The following is a 25,840-nucleotide window of genomic DNA, read 5'->3' as shown; positions in this document are numbered from 1 at the left end:
CACATGAATGTCACTTGAGAGATAAGTGAATGTGTCTCAAATTTTAACACTTTCAATATCTTCATTTCATAGAGATGCACCTACGCACGTGTACACTTAAACACTGAGGACTGAGTTCATGAAGTTATAAAAAGCCTCTTATGCTGCATTTACACATAGGCAGGATGCATTACGAATGTCATATTTGCGTCATTCTTACCACATTCCTGACATTCTTAACATGACTTAACGCATCTGAATAGGTTTCTTAATAGTGCGTGTTGGTGCATGACATTCGTGATTTTTGTGGCGCATGTTTGTGGCTGTCAAGAAAATCTTCCACGAATGTCACGCACCACTCTCGTTTCACCTCATATCATGGAAGTCACAACTGAGTGTGTTGATCTGTCTTGATTAGTGGTGATCCTTACGAGAGCGTGACAGCGTTCTTCTCTGAAGTGCGCACAATTAAACCCTGCTGCACCGCATTCAGTTTCATTGCTGCAGTATGCTGAAGAAGGACAGAGAAGCCAAGTCAGCTACAAGTCTCGTTCCAGTGCTCATCAGTGCGCTCCTACAGGTGTTCCACCTGCTGATGTTTGGGAAAACAAGTGAGACTAGAGCCGCGTGGAGCCACTCATTTCTCCTCCTCCTCTCTGCGCCACTCCATGGCACAGAGCCCAACTAAGCATGCAGTCACAAAGTTCTTCTGCTGTGGATGAATCTAGATTTTGAGGAGCAAACTAGAGCGATCTGAATTGTTCAGCAGCTGATGGTAGGATGAAAATGTGTGTATGTGTGTGTGTGTGTGTGTGTGTGTGTGTGTGTGTGTGTGTGTGTGTGTGTGTGTGTGTGTGTGTGTGTGTGTGTGTGTGTGTGTAGACAATTTGCCTCATTCACAACGTGACAGAACGTAATGATGCACTGTTACAATAGCACGCAACCTCACAGAACTTTATTCTTGACCATGCGTAATGGTTCCTGATAATTCGCCAGCAACATGTGCCAATAACTGTAATGCGTGGTAACAGGTTGCAGCAGTTCCTGAGGACACCTGACGCCTCTGCCTCAAATCATCACATTCGTGATCAGCAGACAAGAATGTGTACTTCGTGGCATTCATGACTTGTTGTCGTTATGTGTAAATGCAGCATTAATCTTGATACTGGACAATGGTAAACCCAGTCATCCATTCAAAGCATACAAAAAAATATTCAAACAAACCCCTTCTGCAACTCGTTTAAAATATTTAATGCATTCAGAATAAATAGTAAAGAAAAACAAAACTATGAGTTAATGTACAGTTAACCAAACTTAAGTTCTCAAGTGTTTGAGTTCAACTAAGTTATGAGACCTTACAGTATGAAAGGAACTGTTCAGAATGACAGAACCTCACGCAAATGTTCGTCATAGAAACTTCTGTTCAAACTCATCAAACAAAACACCTTAAAATCGATTAAAAGGTTTTTTTTTTTCAATTTCCATTCATCTGAGGATTGCAAATTGCATTTGAACGCATCATAAATTGTGTTCATGTTTCCTTGTATTTACTGTAAACAGATTGAAACATTGATTTAAAAAAAAAAACAGATACACATTCACGGTGAGTGAATCAGCAAGAAATTAATTTGTCAAAAATCCATCAATATGCAACTCAAAGAGGAAGAAACCTTTAGATGAATACAGACCACCTGTTTAAAAAACTCTTCTCTGAAAGCAGATAAAGTATTCCAAATCTTAAAGACCCATAAAGTGTCTTGGTTTATTTCAGGGTTATTCAGCGTGAGCATAGACTAATGGGCTTAGTAAGCACCCGTACATGATGTTAGTTATGCTTTGCCTCAGTGGCAAATCTGTCATGAAAAGAAACAGTCCATGGTACCTGTGTCATCTCTTCTCCCCCTCATCATCTGCTCCTCTTCTCCTCTCTTGCCCTTCCTCTCTTTACCATTCTGTACACAATCTCATTCTCAGCAGCTACCCTACCTCTCCATCTCATTTCCAATCTGCCTCGCCCCCCATCCTCTTTCATGCCCCCCTACCTCACCTTGTTGAGAGTGATGACCGCCTCTTGATTCACTCCCGTGATGTTAAACGTGTCGCCCGTTTCTCCCTCCAGGATGGTATATTCCAGCTTGGCGTTCTCTCCAAGGTCGGCGTCGGTTGCTGAGATGCGTCCTATCTCGGCGCCCGGGATGGCAAGCTCGGAGACGGAAAATGACCACACACCTGAAGAGGAGACATGATGAGAGATAATAGGCAAACGGCCCCTATCGTTTCTTCAGGGCGAACACACTTCATTTGTCAGAGGAACATTTAACTTGTCTTTTGAGCTGTTTTCAAATTACCGTGAGGCCCTTCAGCTGAGCCAATATTTACAATAATGCGTCCTCCGTGAAGATAAGGTCCTGTTTAATTTAGCAGAATTGGAGGATGGAGGATAAAAGAGCAGAGCTGACTTTTCAGTCCACCGCATGAGATATTATTAAAAGCAAGGTGCGGTATAACCAGGAAAAGCCACTGCAAAAAAGTAAATTAAAAGAAGCTACAATAAGAGAAATAGACGAGATAAAGAAAAGCAACAATTACAGTGAAGTCATTTGAAGCTCTCTGCTAACCACTCATCAGAAATTTCCATTCTGTTTTTTCCCTCTTTGAATCTCCTGTTCCTAGCTAATGTAAAAAAAAAATTAATAATAATAATGATAAGAGACTCTTTCATGGGAGCTGCCAACATATTTAAATGTGCAGGTTTTACTTTTACTGCAGTGGCACATTATGAGTGTTTTTGCTGAGTTTGCATTTTTTTTCCACAGGAGCACACATTAAATTTTACTTGAGATTCATGTGATGCACCAATCTGATCAAATTATTGAGGATCACACGCTCTGCTGATGATATACATCTGACATACTCTAAATGCAGTACCATATGTACAAATATATGCATCTGAACAACTTAACTGACTGTGATGACAAGAATAAATGCATGAAGAAGGAGAGAATGTGGGCACAGGATAAGGTAAGATAGCAACTATTTGGCATGTGTGCACCCAACAGACAATTTCATTCAAAGAGACTGTTATCTGCTTGGTGCCAAAGCCGAGGGAATCTGATAGACCTGTTAGTGCGAGTGGGAACAACTTCTTACAAACACATTGGGCTGACAGAAAAAAAAAAAAAAAAAAAAAGATAGCCAGCACTTCAGCAATAGGATGGTATCAAGGCCAGAAAACACTCCAGTGATTTCCACAAATCTGGCAACATCAGAGCTAGACTAAATGTAATGTTATTTCACTTTGTAGATCAGGATTACAGGTCAGATATCAGAGTGGTATTATGAACAAATGTTATTGTGTGTTGTTTACTAAATCTATTTGATCTTTTCATCCTAGCGAGGGAATGTCACAAAGGCACAGAAAAAGGGAGGCTTGACCTACTCTAGATAAAACATTACCCATTAGCCAAGCCAGGCTGCGGAGGTGCGACTAGGTCATGCCATGTGTAAGCAATGGCAAATTTCTGTAGTGCTTTTTAAAATCCAGATACAGACACTGAAAAGGCTTTACAATGATGCGCCATATGAATCTACAAATCCCATGCAAAGTGTTCAACTACATTAAGGACGTTCCTCTGGAGGACTGAAAGCAAGTATTCCTTTCCTGATTTCTGGCACCCAATTGTTCACTTCTGTGGGTCCAAAAACAATTACATACCCAATCAAGGCATGAAAATGTGCCAATGGAGATAATAATGGCATTTTAAAATATAGTGACTAAATGGGACAGACTGGTGTCCTGTCTGGGGTGTACCCCGTCTCACGCTCTATGACTGCTGGGATTGGCTCCAACCCCACCGTGACCCTTAATTGGATTAAGCAGTTGAAGATGAGTGTGTGTGTGTGTGTGTGACTAAATGGGAAAATTTTGAATATGCTCAAAAAATTAATGACTTTGTGATCCTGATTCACAAAAGTGAATAATCTGATGTAATCTGGGCACATAGGAAGTAATAGGTGTCTTTAATTTTACGCACAGCTTTGTTTTGTTTTTATTTCATAACTACATCTTGGAATAAATAATTTCTGCCTGACAGTGGATTTGGCTACTCAGTCACTTTTAAGACAATTACAATTAAAGACTAAAATTAAAAAAATTCAGATTCTGTTTTTGTACAGAGCAATTTCATCGGCCTGAGCAGGCAGTGATTGTGCACAGCTGTGCGCGGGGGACTGCGGAGAGATTAGCAAGCCGGGTCCGTAAAATGCACAGCAGCCCCACTCATTGGGCTGGCAAAACACTGTGGAGGATTGTATATTGCCTGTATTGAGTATTTGTCAAGTACCGGTGTCGCAGACCAAACGGTCCCCCTAAAAAATGGTCCCCTCGATGGCGCGGTTCACGGATTAACACGTTTCTGCCTAAAACTGCACTCCAGTCATCATCTATCTCAGCGACAGATATCTGAACCTTTTGTACAACAACAACAATCACTTCCACATAAATTCAGCATTATTTCATCATAAAAGGTGGCGGAAGCGATCAGCGCGCCACTAGCTGGTAGCTGATGCGTTCACTGCGCGCCGGACATTTCAAAGCCTCACGTAATTTCACCTCATTTCTGCTTAAAATGGCCTAGTTTCTGCTTAAAACTGACTTTAGAATGATTTAAGAGGTTTTACCTTTATCATCTGATGGTTAATAATCCCATTAATCCATTTGATTGCTTTAGGCAAAGAGACTCTGTCTCAGACGTGCTGCTGGGGTCCGAAATGACACATGCGCAGATGCAAATGGTGGATTGATTTTTTAGGGGCGAACCGTTTGGTCTGCAACACCAGACCGCACACACCATGCATCTATTTTATTTTTACGGATGGCTTTTGTCATTATTTCAGATGGTATTGTTATTTTGTCAGTGTCTCTTGAAATAAATAATGTCCACTTGAATGTGGATAGAGCAGCTCAGTTAGTATTTTGATGTCAGGCTACAATATGAACTAAAAGTAAAGTAAAAACTCAGATTGTGTTATTTGTGAAGCGAGTGGTGGGCAATTTCTTTGCAGCAGGGTAAAAATAATCAGACAGGGAACCGGAGCAGAGCACAGCACTAAGTCAGAGAGCACTTCAAGTACTGACCGCTCTCTGACCTCATACATCCATCATCACATGGACAGCCTCTTCCAATTCTTCTTCTTCATTGTGTCCTTGCCCTCCCCCCGACTAGTTTACCACATTCAGGGAACATTTCAGGGAATATCTGTTTTTTTTATCCATAAATTTACCACTTTAATTGTAGTTTCTTCTCATAAATTTTGCCTGTAGCACCACGTGTCACAGCTTCATGGTGGAGTGGAACAGAGAAGGATTTCTAACACATACCATCACCAAAAATGACCAACACGTCCCCTCATCCTAGTTCACGAAGGTCAAAGGCTGAGCTACATTGTGTTCTCCTACCTATGACAGACACACTTGCATTTTTCTTCACCTTTGCTCATACAGCAATCTAGATATAAAATGCAGTATAGATAAATTTTGATGAACACTAATAACAGTTACTGTTATACAAATAATGAATGTTTATGAGTTCAATGGAATGAATATTTCATGAGGAGAAAAATGGAATGTTCCATTCAAAGAGGTGAAACCGAGTTGAATGGTACATTCCAGCTTTCACCAAATTACATATTGGTTCCACTGAAAGAATGGAAAAACATTCAATATTTGTTTTATATAACGACCAAAAAAGATGCTTGCCAATTTAATTTTTTTAAATTTATTTTCATTTATATAGTGTCAAATCACAACAAAGTTGCCTCAAGGTGCTTCACACAAGTAAGGTCTAATATTACCAACCCCCAGAGCAAGCACACAGGCAACACAGACACAGTGCATCTTAAGTCTGGACTTGAAAGTCTCTACAGAATCTGACTGTTATTTTGATGCAAGGAGATCATTCCACAGAACAGGGGCACGATAAGAGAAAGCTCTGTGACCCGCAGACTTTTTATTCACCCCAGGGACAAAAATTAGTCCTGCACCATCAGACCACAGAGCCCGGGCCGGTACATAGGGTTTAATTAGGTCAGCTAAGTAGGGAGGTGCCAGTCTGTGAACAATTTTATAGGTTAGTAGCAGAACCTTAAAATCTGATCTCACAGGGACAGGAAGCCAGTGAAGAGATGCCAAAATGGGTGTAATGTGGTCAAACTCCCTCTCAAAAGTCTGGCAGCAGCATTTTGAACCAATTGAAGACACCTAATGCTGGACTGCGGTAAACCAGAGAATAGAACATTGCAGTAGTCTACAACCCCAATTCCTATGAATTTGGGACACTGTGTGAAATGTAAATAAAAACAGAATACAATGATTTGAAAATCCTCTTCAACCTATATTCAACTGAATACACCACATAGACAAGATATTTAATGTTAAAACTGATAGACTTTGTTGTTTTGGGGAAATATTTGCTCATTTTGAAATGGATGCCTGCAACACATTTCAAAAAAGTTGGGACAGGGCAACAAAAGACTGGAAAAGTTGATGAGTGCTCAAACCCCTGACCCTGTGGAACCTCGAATTTCATGTCACTGAGGTTAGAGGTAGTGTTATTGTACAAAACACAATGAGAACGACTGGTCAAATATGATGTCAACCATGCAAGGGCATTCCCAATAATCCCAAAATGACTGTCCAGCCTATCAAGTAGAATATGTTGCTCCATGGTATCAAATGCAGCACTAAGATCTAAAAGCACCAGAACCGTAGTTTTGTCCGAATCCATTGCAAGCAGAAGATCATTCATCACTTTAGTGAGAGCTGTCTGTGTGGAATGTGGAATGACATTTTCTAAAAGGAGACTGCAGTGGCTCCAAAAGATTATTCTCAGTTAACCTGTCCACGAGCTGCCATGAAAACACCTTTTCCAGAATTTTAGAGCAAAATGATATATTTGATATCAGCCTATAGTTTTTCAAAACACTAGGGTCAAGATTAGATTTCTTAACTAATGGTTTAATCACTGCAGATTTGAAATATTTAGGAACAGATCCAGAGGTTAATGACAGATTAATAATTTCCAGCACAGTCGATCCAAGAATGGGCCACAGGTCCTTAAACAGTTTTGTTGGTAAAGGATTTTTTTTTTGTAAACGTTACAAGTTTCGTCAGCACGCCTAGTGAGATATTATCAAATTCTGTAAATCTAGGTAAAACCTCAGTGATGGAACCCACCTCAATAGCAGGGTGCCGTGGCTGGGTTAAAGCATGCTGGGATATGTTTAACTGAATGTTGTCTATTTTGTTCTCGAAGTAATCCAAGAAAACATGTGCTGTAAAAGGAGAGTGACTTACAGGTGGTTGTCCATGAATAAGTGTTGCCACTGTGTCGAACAAGAACTTTGAGTTATGCTTGTTTTTGCTGATCAAATCAGAGTAATAGGCCCACTTTGTAGCCAGTAGTGCATGCTTATAGTCTAAGATACCATCACGCCACATGAGGTGGAACACCTAATTTTTAACTACGCCATTTCTGTTCTAGACCTCTAGCCTTATGCTTGAGGTCACACAAGTAATCATTGAACCAAGGTGACTGTGTTTTGGGGGGGTATGGTTTTAATATAGGTGGTGCAATCATATTGAGTGTAGTTTTGAGTGCTGAGTTTAAACTTTCCACAAGACTGTGTACTGATTGGGCATTTTCCGAAGCTAAGATATCAGGCAGTCTAGCTTCGAGATCAGTTGGAGTTGAGGAGGTGATGCGTTTCTGCAGTGATAAATAAGGTTGTTGATCCACTAAACACGGCAGCAAAACTGTAAACCTAATAAGTGAGTGACCAGAGACCACCGACGCAAAAGGCATGATCAATATATGTCAATATTTGTGACAACAATACCATGTGTGAGAACCAAATCCAGGGTATTTCCACTAATGTTCATCAAATCCTGAATGCATTGTTGAAATCCTAATGCATCCACAATTTCCATAAATGATTTGCAGAGGGGATCAGAAGCCTTATTTATATGAATGTTGAAGTCACCAATAATCAGAATGTAATCTGCACTAGTTGACAAGTTAGAGATGAACTCACCAAATTCATCTAAAAGTTTGGGCCAGGGGGCCTATATACTGTGAAAAAGTAATAGGGCTCATTTTTATTCTTCTGACTTTGGCAATATGTAGCATCATGGACAAAGCTGACAATCAGATGATCAAACGAGTTGTATTTGTGACCCCCAACAGCTAATAAACTAAGCCTAGATTTATAAATAAGAGCAACACCCCCGCCTTGCTTCGTATCATGAGGGATGTGACTAAATGTGTATGTCAGTGGGCAGACCTCATTTAAGGGGAGGACAGCTTAAGCCAGGTTTCACAGGTTTTGTCATCAACAGTCCAACACAAACTTTAAATGAGTCCAAAATTGTTCTCAGTCAACTTGGAAAAACAGTTAGATAGCCCATGACACTTCCAAAATACTTGATACATGATACTTCCTCAATTCAGTGAAAAATCATTTCAGACATTTGTCCAGCTCTTCATATCTCTAGACAGCTTATGGTGTGTGTGTGTGTGTGTGTGTGTGTGTGTGTGCGCGCGCGCTAGAAGAATTAGCACTGTCAATTACGTAGCTCATTCAAATCATCGTCCATCAGAAAAAATAAACTCTGCCATGTTTAGCTAAATGCTGGCCCCACAAGTGTGTGTGTGTGGGTGGGGTTTGCAGCGTGCAATGTTCCAAAACATATGGAACCAAATTTGCATGGCAAATGGAACCATATTTGCATGCTAAATGCAACGCAGCACAAATGGGACGAATAATCCACTCAGGCTTTACATAAACTCTATATAAAAATTCCAACCATGACATTACTCACAGTACTATTACTGTTCATTATGCCAAACACTGTTCAGTCTTTTGAACATTGCTATTTGATAGATGTTCTGTTTACTATGAAGAAATAGTGTGTTCAGATACAGTCAGGTTCATAAGTATTTCAACAGTGTAATTTTGTCTCTATACACCAACACAATGGAGTTGAAATAAAATAATAAAAATGTTCTTGTTGTGTCTTTCACATATCTTTCAAGGGGATTAACCAAATTTATCATTTAAAATGACACCCATTTTGAAACAGTGCCTCCACTTTTCGAGGCCATAAGTAATCATGTTGGTGGTGATGTGACCCATCCCTTTGACATCTGTGGTTGTACCATGTATTGTTTGTGTCAGTTCTCTTGATTTGATGTTGGATGAATTTTTGTACCTACTTTGCATTGTAAAGATGTTCATATCCACCAAAGAGTTCCTGTCAGCAGATATTACAGCATTTTTTTTCCCAAAGATGTAAACTCTGCCAAAACCTTTGACAGTTTTTTTTTTTTTTTTTTGGGGGCAGTACTTAACATATAGTGTTTATCAAGTATCATAAACTAGCAAATTCGAATTCAAACTCATCAAGTCTATTCCCTGTACAACAGATGGCAAAGCGCCATTACAGACAGACATCGCATGTCAAGACAATTTCCCTCTGTGCAAAAAGTTTAATATTACAAGGTACTTGGAGCAAGCCAAAACAATGACAGCCAACCAATATTACTCTGACAACCAACACAGACTCTGTCTTTTATACCCATTAGGTCCCTTCTCGAGGTTTTGTGAAACTCAGCAAAAAATATTATATATGCACTCAACAAAATATAAACGCAACACTTTTGGTTTTGCTCCCATTTTGTATGAGATGAACACAAAATCTAAAACTTTTTCTACATACACAATATCACCATTTCCCTCAAATATTGTTCACAAACCAGTCTAAATCAGTGATAGTGATCACTTCTCCTTTGCTGAGATAATCCATCCCACCTCACAGGTGTGCCATACCAAGATGCTGATTAGACACCATGATTAGTGCACAGGTGTGCCTTAGACTGTCCACAATAAAAGGCCACTCTGAAAGGTGCAGTTTTGTTTTATTGGGGGGGATACCAGTCAGTATCTGGTGTAACCACCATTTGCCTCATGCAGTGCAACACATCTCCTTCGCTTAGAGTTGATCAGGTTGTCAATTGTGGCCTGTGGAATGTTGGTCCACTCCTCTTCAATGGCTGTGCGAAGTTGCTGGATATTGGCAGGAACTGGTACACGCTGTCGTATACGCCGGTCCAGAGCATACCAAACATGCTCAATGGGTGACATGTCCGTTGAGTATGCCGGCCATGCAAGAACTGGGACATTTTCAGCTTCCAAGAATTGTGTACAGATCCTTGCAACATGGGGCCGTGCATTATCCTGCTGCAACATGAGGTGATGTTCTTCGATGTATGGCACAACAGTGGGCCTCAGGATCTCGTCACGGTATCTCTGTGCATTCAAAATGCTATCAATAAAATGCACCTGTGTTCTTCGTCCATAACAGACGCCTGCCCATACCATAACCCCACCGCCACCATGGGCCATTCGATCCACAACATTGACATCAGAAAACCGCTCACCCACACGATGCCACACACGCTGTCTGCCATCTGCCCTGGACAGTGTGAACCGGGATTCATCCGTGAAGAGAACACCTCTCCAACGTGCCAAACGCCTGCGAATGTGAGCATTTGCCCACTCAAGTCGGTTACGACGACAAACTGGAGTCAGGTCGAGACCCCGATGAGGACGACGAGCATGCAGATGAGCTTCCCTGAGACGGTTTCTGACAGTTTGTGCAGAAATTCTTTGGTTATGCAAACCGATTGTTTCAGCAGCTGTCCGAGTGGCTGGTCTCAGACGATCATGGAGGTGAATATGCTGGATGTGGAGGTCCTGGGCTGGTGTGGTTACACGTGGTCAGCGGTTGTGAGGCTGGTTGGATGTACTGCCAAATTCTCTGAAACGCCTTTGGAGACGGCTTATGGTAGAGAAATGAACATTCAATACACGAGCAACAGCTCTGGTTGACATTCCTGCTGTCAGCATGCCAACTGCACGCTCCCTCAAATCTTGCGATATCTGTGGCATTGTGCTGTGTGATAAAACTGCACCTTTCAGAGTGGCCTTTTATTGTGGGCAGTCTAAGGCACACCTGTGCACTAATCATGGTGTCTAATCAGCATCTTGATATGGCACACCTGTGAGGTGGGATGGATTATCTCAGCAAAGGAGAAGTGCTCACTATCACAGATTTAGACTGATTTGTGAACAATATTTGAGGGAAATGGTGATATTGTGTATGTGGAAAAAGTTTTAGATCTTTGAGTTCATCTCATACAAAATGGGAGCAAAACCAAAAGTGTTGCGTTTATATTTTTGTTGAGTATATATATATATATATATATATATATATATATATATATATATATATATATATATATATATATATATATATTTATTTATTTTACTAATCCTGAACAAAAATTCTGAAAAGGATTATCATGAGGTTAGACCATAGGGCCATGTCATGAATCTTGTATGAATCACACAAAGTGGGGGGGAAAAAAAACAATTCATGCTGCAGTCTTATGGGACAGACATTCAGCCGTGTACAAATACCCAGAATTTGGTACTGAGCCAGCAGGAATGATTTGCGCAATTCAGTGTGAATTATCATCTGAATTATGAAGTTAATATGGCGGTTTGACACTGGCCACACTGCCGCAGTGCACATCAACATGTCACGGGGACGCACTGACACATAACGCCTGTGATCACAGCAGAACGTCCAGACTGCGCATGTAATCACACATCAATTGACAGTCCACCTCATGTGTCAGAGGATTCATCTGAATTATCATGTTAACATGGCTGTTATACACCAGCCACAGGGCCACAGTGCAGGTCAACATGTCATGGAGACAGGCTGCCGCACAATGCGTTTGAATGCAGCACAACGTGCATGTTCATTGTGTGTGGTGCTTTGGGGTGACTTATGTTATGATTTAGTGCTGTAAATAAATTGACATGAACTGAATTTAAATTGCAACATAGTTTTCAGACATCACACTTACATTATTGGGTATGAGCACACAAGTGAAAAGCAGTATGGTTGATGACTACAAGACTAAGCTATAATCACTTCCTAATGATTGACTGCTTTAAATCAGACCCTAATTAAAGCTTTCCAATGAAAAATGAGAAGGACCAAGAAATAACCCGAGACATTGAGGGTAAAGTGCCCAATATTCCACCCAGTGCATAGCAATGTACTGTACAGTGCAAATATCATTGCTAGTTTCCAGCTGATGCAGTTGCAATTTACATGCATAGTTCCCAAGTTCTTTAAATAGAACACATGCTTGAGCTCATCCGTACGCTGTGGTGTTGTTGTAGTCTGGTAAGAAAGAGAGGCTGAAGTGTTGCTGTTGTGAGGCAGGAAAAAGAACCTGCAGCATTGAACAACAAAAACTTGGTATTAGCGTGGCACAGTACTCAGATAAGCCTTACATAGGTGAGTTCTCAGTGCACATACACTCTGCTTGTATGCACAAGGGTGCACATTAGCACATTGTACTACAAAACTAACAGGAAAAAAATAATGTTGTAACATAATAACTCTGATTTGTACCATATTTTTAAATAGGTTTTCCTCCTCCCTAGGTATCAGGTGGCAAGCACAAAGATGGGGCTGGCTACAGTGTCCAGGCGCAGTGGTGATGGGTGGGTGGGTTGGGGGAGGTACATAGAGCTGGTGGTGCATGAAAACATACACTGCTGATAATCCATCATTAATATGCATAATAACCCACGCTTTGATACAAAAGTAATCACATAGTCAAACCTTAACAGAAAAAAGGGAAGAAAGTACAACTTTCTTCCTGATACCTTACTATTAACGGACTGCAAACAATGTGTCTTGCTGCCAACTTGTTCTTCCTAATCCTTCCATTATTTCCATTAATACACATGGCCATCAGTGAACAGTGATGCATGGCAATGGCGCCAGTGAGTGTTATCTCAAGTGTAACGTGAAAAACCGCACTCTCAAGCTTATTCTCATATTTTAGTTAAACTTTATTGGACCATGTCCACTGCACAAACGTGTTTTGGCTGTAAGCCGTCATCTGTGTGCATGGAGTTCTTCACTTTATACTGACCATTTTATTAACTTGCAGCCAAAGTCGTTTTGTTTTTGGAGTGTACTTGCTTTGCTACTAATGTGTCATTCCAAGTGTCACATCAGTAATCAGACATCACATCAGACATCAGTCTGTTACATGTTCAAAATAGTTCACTCACCATAAAACCACTTACTTCTCAGTGCACCCTTTTAATACCGAGAGACAATCAGTGACTGGTTGTTGACTGCATTGTATGTCCACAACACACCCCTGAATAATGTGGAGATTTAACAAAGCCCCCTTGAATCCTGCACCAAAGCTTGTGCTCAGATTCCCCATGTCATAGATCAACAAGATTCGGCCCAGAGTGAACAAACAAAAAGGCAAAAGTAGAATGAAGTAAAATAGGGCTAATAATTTACTGAAATATTTTCACACTTTAATAGCCTACATTTTATTATTTCAAACAGGTAAATTTCCAAATAAAATGAAAACTGCAAAAATCATCTGTCTGTAACATAACTTTACATGACTTACAGGAACCAGGATGATTATCGATGGTAATTAATGAACACTGGAGAAGGGGTAGGATTAAATAAGTTATACTTCTTCCTACCCCTTTTCAGACATGTTAAAATGGGCGTATGTGTATTCATATGTGTGTGTAGGTATATTATATGTGCATATTATGGGTGTATAGATAGGGTATAAACATTGGGAAAATATTTGTTGAATTTACTATTGATTACCTTTATCTTATTTGTAAATGTCTATTCATAAAAAGGAAAAAGAAAAGGGAAAAAAATCACTTGAAATGGGTTATATGTATATGCTTAAAAATATGTGTATGTGCATATATGAGAAGGTACATGAGTATGTGTATATGTAAATATGTTTATATGTAGGTACGTATGTATGTATGTGTATATGTATAGATATATTTGAATTGCTTTGGTGTTAAAGATTTGTTCATGTGGGTTTTGATGCGTGGAATAAATTAACCTGAATTATTACATTTTATGTTGTTGTTGTTTTTTTTAATGATCTTCATTTATGTTCTGTAGGTTTTCGATTTTTCTAAACAAGAAATAGCCTGCTCTGTCATTGGGTAACTCATATTGTTGTGGTTGTTAGACATTTTCCAGCTCGGTGGACACTGTATTCCAGAACAATTGACAACATTTGCCATTCAAGTGAGATTTGTTTTCATACTTAAATATGCTATAGTGGTTAGCTGCTGGCTTGCACTACACCTTTTTCTCTATGCACATTACAAGTAGTAACTGTCACAGTTACATTAAGCTCACTGCTGGCCTTATAGCTCTAAAGGGACATGAATTGGCCCCTTTACCATATGCTACTCTCCAGGCTGGTTTTTGGCCGCATCCTCTCTCCCAGTTCTCCACTGCAATTTACACAAGGGTAGTATAGTAGATGCTATTGAGCCATGTTCCCCGCACTGCTTAAATGTATAATGTACAGCATACAATGCCTAGCTTCTATGCACTTACCATAACTTATCAACTAATAGCTCCTTTTGAAAAGAAAAAAATGTGGGCTGACCACTGGGCCACAACCACAAATGTCGATAATGCTCATTCCATGTGTGTTTCCCTGTGGGCGTCTCTGTCCGTGTTTCTATTTCAGCATTAGATCACTTGCCCCTGCGGTTGGTTTCACCTCCCTTCAGGGTCTTATATTCTTTCTTATTACAGCCTGTTACTATACGTTGGTATGGCAGGTTAACAAGACAGCCTCACCCTGACAGAAGCTATAAACAATGTGCAATATGGTGTAGACTAATCCAAAAACATATACTGAATAGTACAAATACACTCCCTTCAATTAATTGTAAATATATTATGGCTAGTACACATTATGCACTCACTACGGCAGCAACTGCACTTCACACAATAACAGTCACCATACTGGGTTATGGAAGTATCTATGACATAAGCAGTGTTGTAATGTAATGAAGTAGAAATACTTTGTTCATGTACTTAAGTAGAATTTTGACATATCTGTACTTCATTATTTACATTTGTGGCAACTTTCACTTTTACTCCATTGCATTTCCTCAAAAAGATGTATACTTTTATTCCAATACATTTCCCTTAAACATCTATGTTACTCGTTACTACAATATAAAAGTAGAAGAAATTTGATTGGGCAATGCCTGTTTACAGAGGTGAAAGTAAGCCGGAGCACAGCAGATACAGTTCTCTTCAGCTGGAGCGCACCACCTTAAAAAAAACCCATTAATTTTCCCTGTTGACGTTTCAGACAATCCTTATATAAAGTGTTTTAAGCCTGGAACCAATCCAGTCAGCAAAGAGCTGACTCATGACCATCAAGCGATTTCATTTCAATCAAATAATAAAAGAAAAAGAAAAAAGGGCAAAGGTATAACACAATGTACAAAACTACGGTTAAGCATGAGTACTTATGCATTGCAAATCCCAGAATCCACAGTGTATGACTATTCCTTTTCATTATTTTAGTGTTTATATTTTCATAATAGTATATAATATTTTTGTATATATTTTGCACCTTATGTTATGTGTGTATAGTAAAATATAGCCAAGTTATCTATACAGTTGCTGCCAAGTCTCATACCACATCTCCTGTGGTGAATATGAACATTTACTGAGCAGTAAATTACAGCTACCCACGCCAAAGATGTCAAAAATAACAAGAAAGAAAAAAAATTCGGCAAACTCTTGTCGAGCTGAATTTGAACTCAGTACATCATAAACATTCCCTCACACACAGAGCGCTGTAAGTTGAGCCACTGACTTCAGCAGTAGTTCCCAGCTCATATTAACCGAGGGCACTGGTACCAAAACTGGTTACCATGCAGCTCGCGGGGTTAAAAAAATATTTACCTAGTAACAGCAATGTCCACCAATTAGAGACCCATCCACTCTGGAATGTTGTGTTGTTCTCAGTGACACTACAATTAAAACACTTCAAAAAACATAGTTCTTAGTGAGTCTGTTTTGGATGGTTACAACTTTTTAGCCCATAGACTAAAATAAGTCGTCGTGACAATCCATCTGTGGTGAGGAAGATTGTCACTTGATTGATTCCCGTACTGGATAGTAAATCTACTTCCAGTCGATCTAGAGACGTCTGTGCACGGGTTTGTTTGATATGGGAATGTAGTTGTGCACTGGTAAACACACAGTCCTTGACAGATCCTTAGCCTGGTTCGATGGCCGGGAAATCCCAGACGATAAGGGTCTGAAGACCTGCTGCAGCCACCATCTGCACAGTCATTGGGTTACAAGTCATCACCTGATCTTCCATCAAGGACTTCCTATAAAATGTAATACTTGCATTTGATTCTTTCATTTCATTCCATTATAATTAGGGACACTGCAGTTCATCTGATATGGTTCTGTTGTGTGTGGGCCGCCAGAAGAGGAGGTACTGCTGGCCCACCATCAGAGGGCGCCCTGCCTGAAGTGCGGGCTTCAGGCACGAGAGGGCGCTGCCGCCATGGACACAGCCGGGGGTGACAGCTGTCACTCATTACCTCTTGACAGCTGTCACCCATCTACTCAACGTCCTCTCACTCCATAAAGACCAGACGTCATCTCCACCTCGTTGCCGAGATATCATACTTCATTGGAGGTAATATCCTCAGCCATTCTGTAATTGCAATATTTGTATATTGTGAGTGTTTGCAGGAGTACCAGTTCCTCCGTTGGTGAAAGCTGTGAGAGCGCTGAAGGCACTCTTTTCCCCTGAGGAATCTACAGTACTCAGCAGTGTTTGAGTGTGAGGTGGAGGTGGCATTCCCACCGCTGTTGTTACTGGGTGTACACACACCCACACTTGACTGTCTTTGTTCTCGCCAGCAGTACCAGATCCGACAGTCGGGGACGGTGATCACCTAGGAATTCGGGACTTGGCGGCTCCAGTATTCACCGGGTTCTGTGGCGGCGGAAATCGTGTGGTTCCGGCTCTTCTCAGGACGGACGTCTTCTATCCTCGAGCCTGCCCACACGTCACCTTTGTGTATTGACTGTAATTATATTCTGAGATTGTCTGTATGTTCGTTGTGCACATTTCACAACATTAAATTGTTACCTTTTGGCTCATCTATTGGCCGTTCATTTGCGCCCCCTGTTGTGGGTCCGTGTTCACTACACTTTCACAACATGGTTCCGCATGTTGATTTGGCACAAGTATTATACCAGATGTACTTCCTGACCCAATTCTAGATCCACAATGAGAAAAGGGCATGTGCGACCTTTGAACCCCAGATCTTCTTACTGTGAGGCAAGAGAACTACCACTGCATCATAGTAATACATGTAATTGTAATAAATGGTTTGAACCAGCTGAAGGAACAAAACCCAGAAACAACTGATATATCAGGATGCCATAGTAGTGTAGTGGTTAATACTGTTGCCTCACAGTAAGAAGGTCCTGGGATCGCTTATGTGGAGCTTGTATGTCCTCCCTGTGTTTGTCTGGGTTCCCTCCACATGCTGTGGCTTCCTTCCACTTCCAAAGACATGCCTACCAACCCTGGTTCTCAAGACCAGGCACCTAAGTGGCTCTACTCTACTCTTTTCTACTCTCCTATTTTACTCTTCCTTTTTAGATATACCTTTGTATACTGGCATAGTTCCACCTTAGAGTTGGAATATAATATATAAGATATTCCTTACTGAATTTTCATGCAGGTTAGGTGTATTGCAAACTTTAAAATTGACCGTAGGTGTGAATGTGTTTGTCTACACGTGGTCCTACGATAGACTGTCCAGAGTGTACCCTGCCTCTCACCCTATGACTACTGGGATATAGACTTCACTCACCCCCCCCCCCCCCCCCCACCACCCCATGACCCTTAATTGGAGGAACCAGGTGTAGAAATTGGATGGTTGGACTTGATATGTCACTAGGAACAAAAGCAAAACTAGAAATGTTCTGAACACCAATATTTGTTTGAAATAACAGTAACCAATTAATATATATATATATATATATATATATATATATATATATATGTATATATATATATATATATATATATATATATATTTTTTTTTTTTTTAGTGTTGCTGCTTTCCTTTTATTACAAACTGAAATAATTTCTGCCTGCAAAAACAGGTGCTGGCTTCACTTCCTGTCTTGCTCTGAACATCTTCTGCATCTCTGAATGGCAAGAGACATTTGCCAGTGGCACTCTTGTTGGCTTGTTGCCCTACACCAGGATGGATACATGGCCCTTCAAAGGAAAGAATTTGGGCACTTTAGAGTTAAATTTTCCTTCTGGTCTTGAAACTTAAACATTAGAGGAAAAAATATGTACATTAATGGGAAAACAAGCAAAAAACGTTTGAAAAATAAGCTGACTGCAGTTGAGATGGCTGCAATACTATTACGGCCACTGCAGCATTCAAACATAATAAAACAGGAAAAATAAACTGTTTCACACAACAGAATGTGAACTTGTTTGAAGTAAATATATTTGCCTGCTAATTCAAAGATGCTAATGCCCATGTGGCCCTGCAGGGGTCTCTGCCCACTGCAAAGGACAGCATGTGCCAGTGAATCAATGTTAAATACTAGTTTATGTGGCGTGACTACCATGCCCACCATCTGGGACTGACACAGCACCAGACGGCTCACATGAAGGCTACTCGAACATAAACAGGCCTATTGCTAATGAGACAGCAAATTAAGGACGTTATTTACAAGTCAGTGACCGCGGTATTTGCCCACCTACATCAACAGAACAGTCACGGTTTAGTCACTCTTCACAAAAACACTCACATGGAATGCTCCCAACAGGAGTGCCAAAGGAACTGAAGGAAGTGTGATTTTGGTAAAGTAGGCTCGAGCTTGTCATTATCGGCTTTTTGGCGAGCACAGGAGAGCAGTTAGAATGATGAATCATACATCATTTTCATTTTCACCTGTGATGGACTGGAGGAAGGAAAAAAATAACAGAAATCTACTGAGACTTAGAGACAATAGTGAAAAGGTAAGTAGCAAGAGAAATGTCAGCTCGGCCTGCATATAAAAGCCATAAAATCCAAGCCCCAATCTCCAGTGCTGAAAAATGAAGGGACAAAACTTGCAGCTACTTGGAGTAGGCCCCAAAAGTGAGCCACTCCTCATCATTAAAATCCTCAACTTTTCGGTTGCAAAGTCTGACAAAACACGTCACGTGATAAATCTCCTTCTGGACCCAAACAAAGAAAATATGTGTTTTTCTCTGCTCTCGTTGTTTCTGGTGGTGCAGTGTAAACAGTGAAAGAATGCCACAATGTTGTGTGCCCATGTGCACCAACTGACCTGAAACTTCACCACATTTGTCTTTCTATTGGTTTCCAACTAATGGCAAAGAAAAAAGTAGATGGCTACAGCTGTTAAGGTAAATAAACACGACTATATTAGACATATTACTGCCAAATGGACCCAACAGATAATGTTAATGTTACCTTCGCAAAAGTATTTAATTTAGATCAGTGATTGCAAGTGGGACGGATATGGTTAAGAATCTATAAATTATTTGTTATTCAGTTTACATTGTGCCGGAGCTAGCTGGTGGTTGAGATAACAGCTCTGACCACTTACCATGACGAAAACACATTTGTTTTTGTCTCGCGAATGCTCCGCTGAGGAAATTAGATTATTCCAACTATTTACCCAGACTGTCAACAAATATGACAAAAGTAAGTACTTTTATGCACTTTTAGAGGCATTTTTGTCAATGTACAAAATGCGCGGTCCTGTGTTATTAAACAATGCACCCTCGCGCACGCACCACTGTGGAAAATGAGATTAGCTGCCTAATCAGTGGGTCAGAGTCCAATGATTTAGCCAAACTGACAACAATTATGAGTAAAGTAAGTACTTTTATGCACTTTTGTGTGGTTTCTTGAGGCATTTTGTGAAGGCACAAATGTGCTCCGACCTCAAAATGCGCTTCTGTGACATAAACCTATAATAAACCTCATAAACCTAACGCACCCTCTCTTCTTCTGTGGCGTTTAATGGCAGCCGGCAAACTATACGTACCATTTGCAACATTTATATATATCACCTCACCAGAATCAAATGAAGGCCTTTTTCAAGGCCTTTTTAACTCATTCTGGTGTGCAAGAAAAGAGGTTTGTCAACGAAAGCAAAGTGAACGGCTCAGCCATCGCTGTAGAGAAACCAAAGTGCATAGTCTGTTTGGGTCCGCAAAGAGATTTTCACGTGACGCGTTACGTCACAGCTTTGCAACCGATTAGAGCATGAACATGTTTACAGCTTTGTACCCAAAATGTCTGCAATAGCTAGTTTCCTCATATATTACAACCCAGTAAATATGTACATGAGGGCCAAATGACGTCAGGATGTAGTCATGAAAATTCAGTAAGGTATATCTTATATATTATATTCCAATTCTAATGTGGAACTATGCCAGTATACAAAGGTATATCTAAATATCTAAAAAGGAAGAGTAAAATAGGAGAGTAGAAAAGAGTAGAGTAGAGGCACTTAGGTGCCTGGTCTTGAGAACCAATGTTTAATGTTATCTAATGGCATCGTCTAAATGTCAGAAATTACATCTTAATGACATTATGATAATGAGGTCATTTGGGTGTCATTTTGTAGATCATGCTATGACATCCACACATGACCTCCAGCTGATGCCATGAAAATGTTGCAAGATTGTTTGGTTGTCTTGTATTTGTATGTATTGTATGTATTTTTTCAGCAAATCAAAGGGTAGGGTATGGGGAACTGTAGTCTACAGTGCATCATTTCTGTGGAGAAAAAAAGGGAAATCTGATTGCAGGGGTCTGTTGTTGAAAGCCCAGTAAACACAGCAGGTAAATGCCACATTATATGTTTATTTTTATTTATTTTTGGTTGAGGTTTAACATTCCCACAACATCACTCTGCAGCATCCCAGGAATGTTGCTACTATGTTGAATATCACCAAATGTATGTGCAAGAGATTGTTGTGTGGGCCGCCAGAAGAGGAGGTACTGCTGGCCCACCACCAAAGGGCGCCCTGCCTGAAGTGCGGGCTTCAGGCACGAGAGGGTGCTGCCGCCACGGACACAGCCGGGAGTGACAGCTGTCACTCATTAATTCCTGACAGCTGTCACACATTCTACATCATCGCACTCCATAAAACCCAGATGTCATCTCCACCTCATCGCCGAGATATCGTACTTCATTAGAGGTAATATCCTCAGCCTTTTTGTGGTATTTTCTGAATCTGTTTATTGTGAGTGTTTGCAGGTCCTTAGTTTGGGGAGGCTGTGCAAGACGGCACTCTTTTTCCTCTGAGGGATCGCTGCAACGTATTGAGTGAGAGGTGGAGGTGGCATTCCCACCATTGTTGTTACTGGGTCTACACACACCCACACTTGACTGTTTTTGTTCTCGCCAGCAGTAACAGATCCGACAGTCGGGGACGGTGATCACCTGGGAATTCGGGACTTGGCGGCTCCAGTATTCACCAGGTTCTGTGGCGGCGGAAATCGTGTGGTTCCGGCTCTTCTCAGGACAGACGTCTTCTATCCTCGAGCCTGCCCACACGTCACCTTTTGTGGATTGACTGTAATTATATTCTGAGATTGTCTGTATTTCGTTGTGCACATTTCACAACATTAAATTGTTACTTTTTGGCTCATCTATTGGCCGTTCATTTGCGCCCCCTGTTGTGGGTCCGTGTCACTACACTTTCCCAACAGGATATCTCGGCCAGCGTCATGGACTCCGAGGGGCGTCACCCGGCTGTTGAACGACCAATGGGAGAGCAGGGAGCGCAGACGTCTGCAGGAGGCGTGATTGGTGAGCTGCAGCACATTCTCGCCGCCTTCACAGCTCGGTTGGATCAAATGACCGAGCAAAACATCCTCCTGAACCGCAGGGTGGAGGCTCTCTCCGCACAGATGGCGGCGAGCGCTCAGGGCGCTGCTGCAGCTCCTCCTCCTGTCGACCCTGTGCAGGATATGAACGTTCCAGTGGTGGTTCAACAACCCCTCCCACCATCCCCTGAAGCATACATAAGCCCTCCTGAGCCGTACGGAGGTTGTGTGGAGACGTGCGCGGACTTTCTCATGCAGTGTTCGCTCGTCTTCGCACAACGTCCCGTCATGTACGCATCAGATGCTAGTAAAATAGCTTATGTGATTGCTCTGCTTCGGGGTAAAGCACGCGCCTGGGCTACGGCGCTCTGGGAACAGAACTCACGGTTGTTATCAGCATACACTGGGTTTGTAGGGGAGTTCAGAACAGTGTTTGATCACCCTAACAGAGGAGAGACCGCTTCAACCGTGCTGCTGTCAATGAGACAGGGACGCGAAAGCGCAGCCGCTTATGCAGTCAACTTCCGCATCGCGGCTGTGAGGTCCGGCTGGAATAACGTTGCGCTCCGCGCCGCCTTCATAAATGGACTGTCGTTGGTCCTGAAGGAGCAGCTGGTAGCTAAGGAGGAACCGCGGGATTTAGATGGGCTTATCGATCTCGTTATACGGTTAGACAATCGGCTGGAGGAACGCCATCGGGAGCGAGGCGAAGGACGTGACCGGATACACGCCGCCCCTCTCCCTTCCGGGTTCGAAAAGGGGCCGCCCTCCCCACGCTCCACAGCCGCAGCGCTCTGTGGGGCAACAGCTCCCCCTGCTGACGTTGTTAGGGAAACGCACAGGGCCAAAATGAGGAGGCTGATCCGCGGGGAGTGTTTTCTCTGCAGCTCAAAGGAGCACACACAGAAAAACTGCCCCAAATGGCCACAACATCAACCGCCCTCAGAGACTGGGCTAAGGGGGGGTCAAAACATTCACGTGAGACACACACAGATTGCCACACGACTCCCAGTTACAATCCTGAGCGGGGATTTAACCCTTCAAGCCCCAGCACTGGTGGACACGGGGTCAGAAGGGAATCTGCTAGACAGCAGATGGGCAAGGGAGGTAGGGCTCCCTCTGGTGGCGCTTCCTTTGCCAGTGCAGGTGCGGGCACTAGATGGCACCCTCCTCCCTTTAATCACACACAAGACACAACCAGTAACTCTGGTGGTGTCTGGAAACCATCGGGAGGAGATTGAGTTTTTTGTAACTCCTTCTACCTCCCGCGTGATTTTGGGCTTCCCATGGATGTTGAAGCACAATCCCCGGATTGATTGGCCGTCTGGGGTGGTGGTTCAGTGGAGCGAAACCTGCCATCGGGTGTGTTTAGGATCCTCGGTTCCTCCCGGTTTACAGGCTAAGGAGGAGGTCAAGTCCCTCCCAATCTGACGGCAGTGCCGGTTGAGTACCACGATCTTGCTGACGTCTTCAGCAAGGATCTGGCACTCACCCTTCCCCCGCACCATCCGTACGATTGTGCCATTGATTTGGTTCCAGGCGCTGAGTTCCCGTCCAGCAGGCTGTACAACCTCTCACGACCTGAGCGCGAATCAATGGAGACCTACATCCGGGACTCATTAGCTGCCGGGCTGATCCGGAACTCCACCTCCCCGATGGGTGCAGGTTTCTTTTTTGTGGGCAAGAAAGATGGCGGACTCCGTCCATGCATTGATTTCAGGGGGCTGAATGAGATTACGGTTCACAACCGATACCCGTTGCCATTGTTGGATTCCGTGTTCACCCCCCTGCATGGAGCCAAAATCTTTACTAAGCTGGATCTTAGAAATGCGTATCACCTGGTTCGGATCTGGAAGGGAGACGAATGGAAGACGGTATTTAACACCCCGTTAGGTCACTTTGAGTACCTGGTCATGCCGTTCGGCCTCACCAACGCCCCCGCGACGTTCCAAGCCTTGGTTAACGACGTCTTGCGGGACTTCCTGCACCGATTCGTCTTCGTATATCTGGACGATATTCTCATCTTTTCTCCGGATCCTGAGACCCATGTCCAGCATGTACATCAGGTCCTGCAGCGGTTATTAGAGAACCGACTGTTTGTGAAGGGCGAGAAGTGCGAGTTTCACCGCACGTCTTTGTCCTTCCTGGGGTTTATCATCTCCTCTAACTCCGTCGCTCCTGATCCGGCCAAGGTTGCGGCGGTGAGAGATTGGCCCCAACCAACAAGCCGTAGGAAGCTGCAACAGTTCCTCGGCTTCGCTAATTTCTATAGGAGGTTCATTAAGGGCTACAGTCAGGTAGTTAGCCCCCTGACAGCCCTGACCTCTCCAAAAGTTCCCTTCACCTGGTCGGATCGGTGCGAAGCCGCGTTCAAGGAGTTGAAACGACGGTTCTCTACTGCGCCAGTTTTGGTGCAGCCCGACCCTAGCCACCAGTTCGTGGTTGAAGTGGACGCCTCTGACTCAGGGATAGGAGCCGTGCTATCCCAGAGCGGAGAGACCGATAAGGTTCTTCACCCGTGTGCCTACTTTTCTCGCAGGTTGACCCCAGCTGAACGGAACTATGACGTCGGCAATCAAGAACTCCTTGCAGTGAAAGAGGCTCTTGAGGAGTGGAGACACCTGTTGGAGGGAGCATCTGTGCCATTCACGGTTTTCACTGACCATCGGAACCTGGAGTATATCAGGACCGCCAAGCGGCTGAACCCCAGGCAAGCCCGCTGGTCACTGTTCTTCAGACGTTTTGACTTCCGGATCACCTGTTGCCCCGGGACCAAGAACCAGAGATCGGATGCCTTGTCCCGGGTACACGAAGACGAAGTCAAAACGGTGCTGTCGGATCCACCGGTGCCCATCATCCCGGAGTCCACTATCGTGGCCACCCTCACCTGGGACGTGGAGAAGACCGTCCGGGAGGCCCTGGCACGGAGCCCGGACCCCGGAACAGGGCCGAAGAACCGTCTATATGTCCCACCAGAGGCCAGAGCTGCAGTCTTGGACTTCTGTCACGGTTCCAAGCTCTCCTGTCATCCAGGGGTGCGAAGGACCGTGGCAGTTGTCCGGCAGCGCTTCTGGTGGGCGTCTATGGAGGCCGACGTCCGGGAGTACATCCAGGCCTGCACCACCTGTGCCAGGGGCAAGGCTGACCACAAGAGGTCCCAAGGGCTTCTCCAGCCACTTCCTGTGCCTCATCGCCCCTGGTCCCATATCGGCCTGGATTTCGTCACGGGCCTCCCGCCGTCCCAGGGCAACACCACCATCTTCACGATAGTGGACCGATTCTCCAAGGCGGCCCACTTCGTGGCCCTCCCGAAGCTTCCAACAGCCCAGGAGACAGCAGACCTCCTGGTCCACCACGTCGTCCGTCTGCATGGGATACCCACCAACATCGTCTCTGATCGTGGTCCCCAGTTCTCCTCACACGTCTGGAGGAGTTTCTGCCAGGAACTGGGGGCCACTGTGAGCCTCTCATCCGGGTATCACCCGCAGACCAATGGACAGGCAGAACGGGCCAATCAGGAGTTGGAGCAAGCCCTGCGCTGCGTAACATCTGCACACCCGACGGCCTGGAGTGAACATCTGGCCTGGATCGAGTATGCGCATAACAGCCAGGTGTCCTCTGCCACCGGCCTCTCCCCGTTTGAGGTGTGTTTGGGGTATCAGCCCCCATTGTTTCCCGTGGTGGAGGGAGAGGTCGGTGTGCCCTCGGTCCAGGCCCACCTGCGGAAGTGCCGTCGGGTGTGGCGCTCCGCCCGTTCTGCCTTGTTGAAGGCCCGGACGAGGGCGAAGACCCATGCGGACCGCCGGCGATCCCCGGCCCCTGCTTACCAGCCCGGGCAGGAGGTGTGGCTGTCCACAAAGGACATCTCCCTCCAAGTGGACTCCCTCAAGTTGAAGGACCGTTACATTGGACCTTTCAAGATCCTCAAAATCCTCAGTCCTGCTGCAGTGAAGCTCCAACTCCCAGCTTCACTGCGGATCCACCC

At 43.4% G+C, this 25,840-nt stretch overlaps 1 protein-coding gene and 1 long non-coding RNA gene across 2 annotated transcripts in view; one reads left to right on the top strand and one right to left on the bottom strand.

The window, feature by feature from the left end:
* LOC117521240 overlaps positions 1-25,840 on the bottom strand; it is a 569,076-nt gene that overhangs the window by 216,981 nt on the left and 326,255 nt on the right. Inside the window, exon 5 of the mRNA XM_034182574.1 lies at positions 2,027-2,208. Coding sequence (XP_034038465.1) covers positions 2,027-2,208 — 182 coding nt within the window. The remainder of the gene's footprint in view (positions 1-2,026; positions 2,209-25,840) is intronic.
* LOC117521954 lies at positions 7,442-13,679 on the top strand. Its single transcript, XR_004564099.1, has 3 exons — positions 7,442-7,453; positions 8,940-8,944; positions 13,603-13,679. It is a non-coding gene; the product is annotated as an uncharacterized LOC117521954 (long non-coding RNA).

This window comes from Thalassophryne amazonica, chromosome 12, assembly GCF_902500255.1.
Source record: "Thalassophryne amazonica chromosome 12, fThaAma1.1, whole genome shotgun sequence".
NCBI lineage: Eukaryota > Metazoa > Chordata > Actinopteri > Batrachoidiformes > Batrachoididae > Thalassophryne > Thalassophryne amazonica.
Note: the sequence above shows the minus strand (reverse complement) of the source record. Positions and strands in the feature narration are given on the sequence as shown.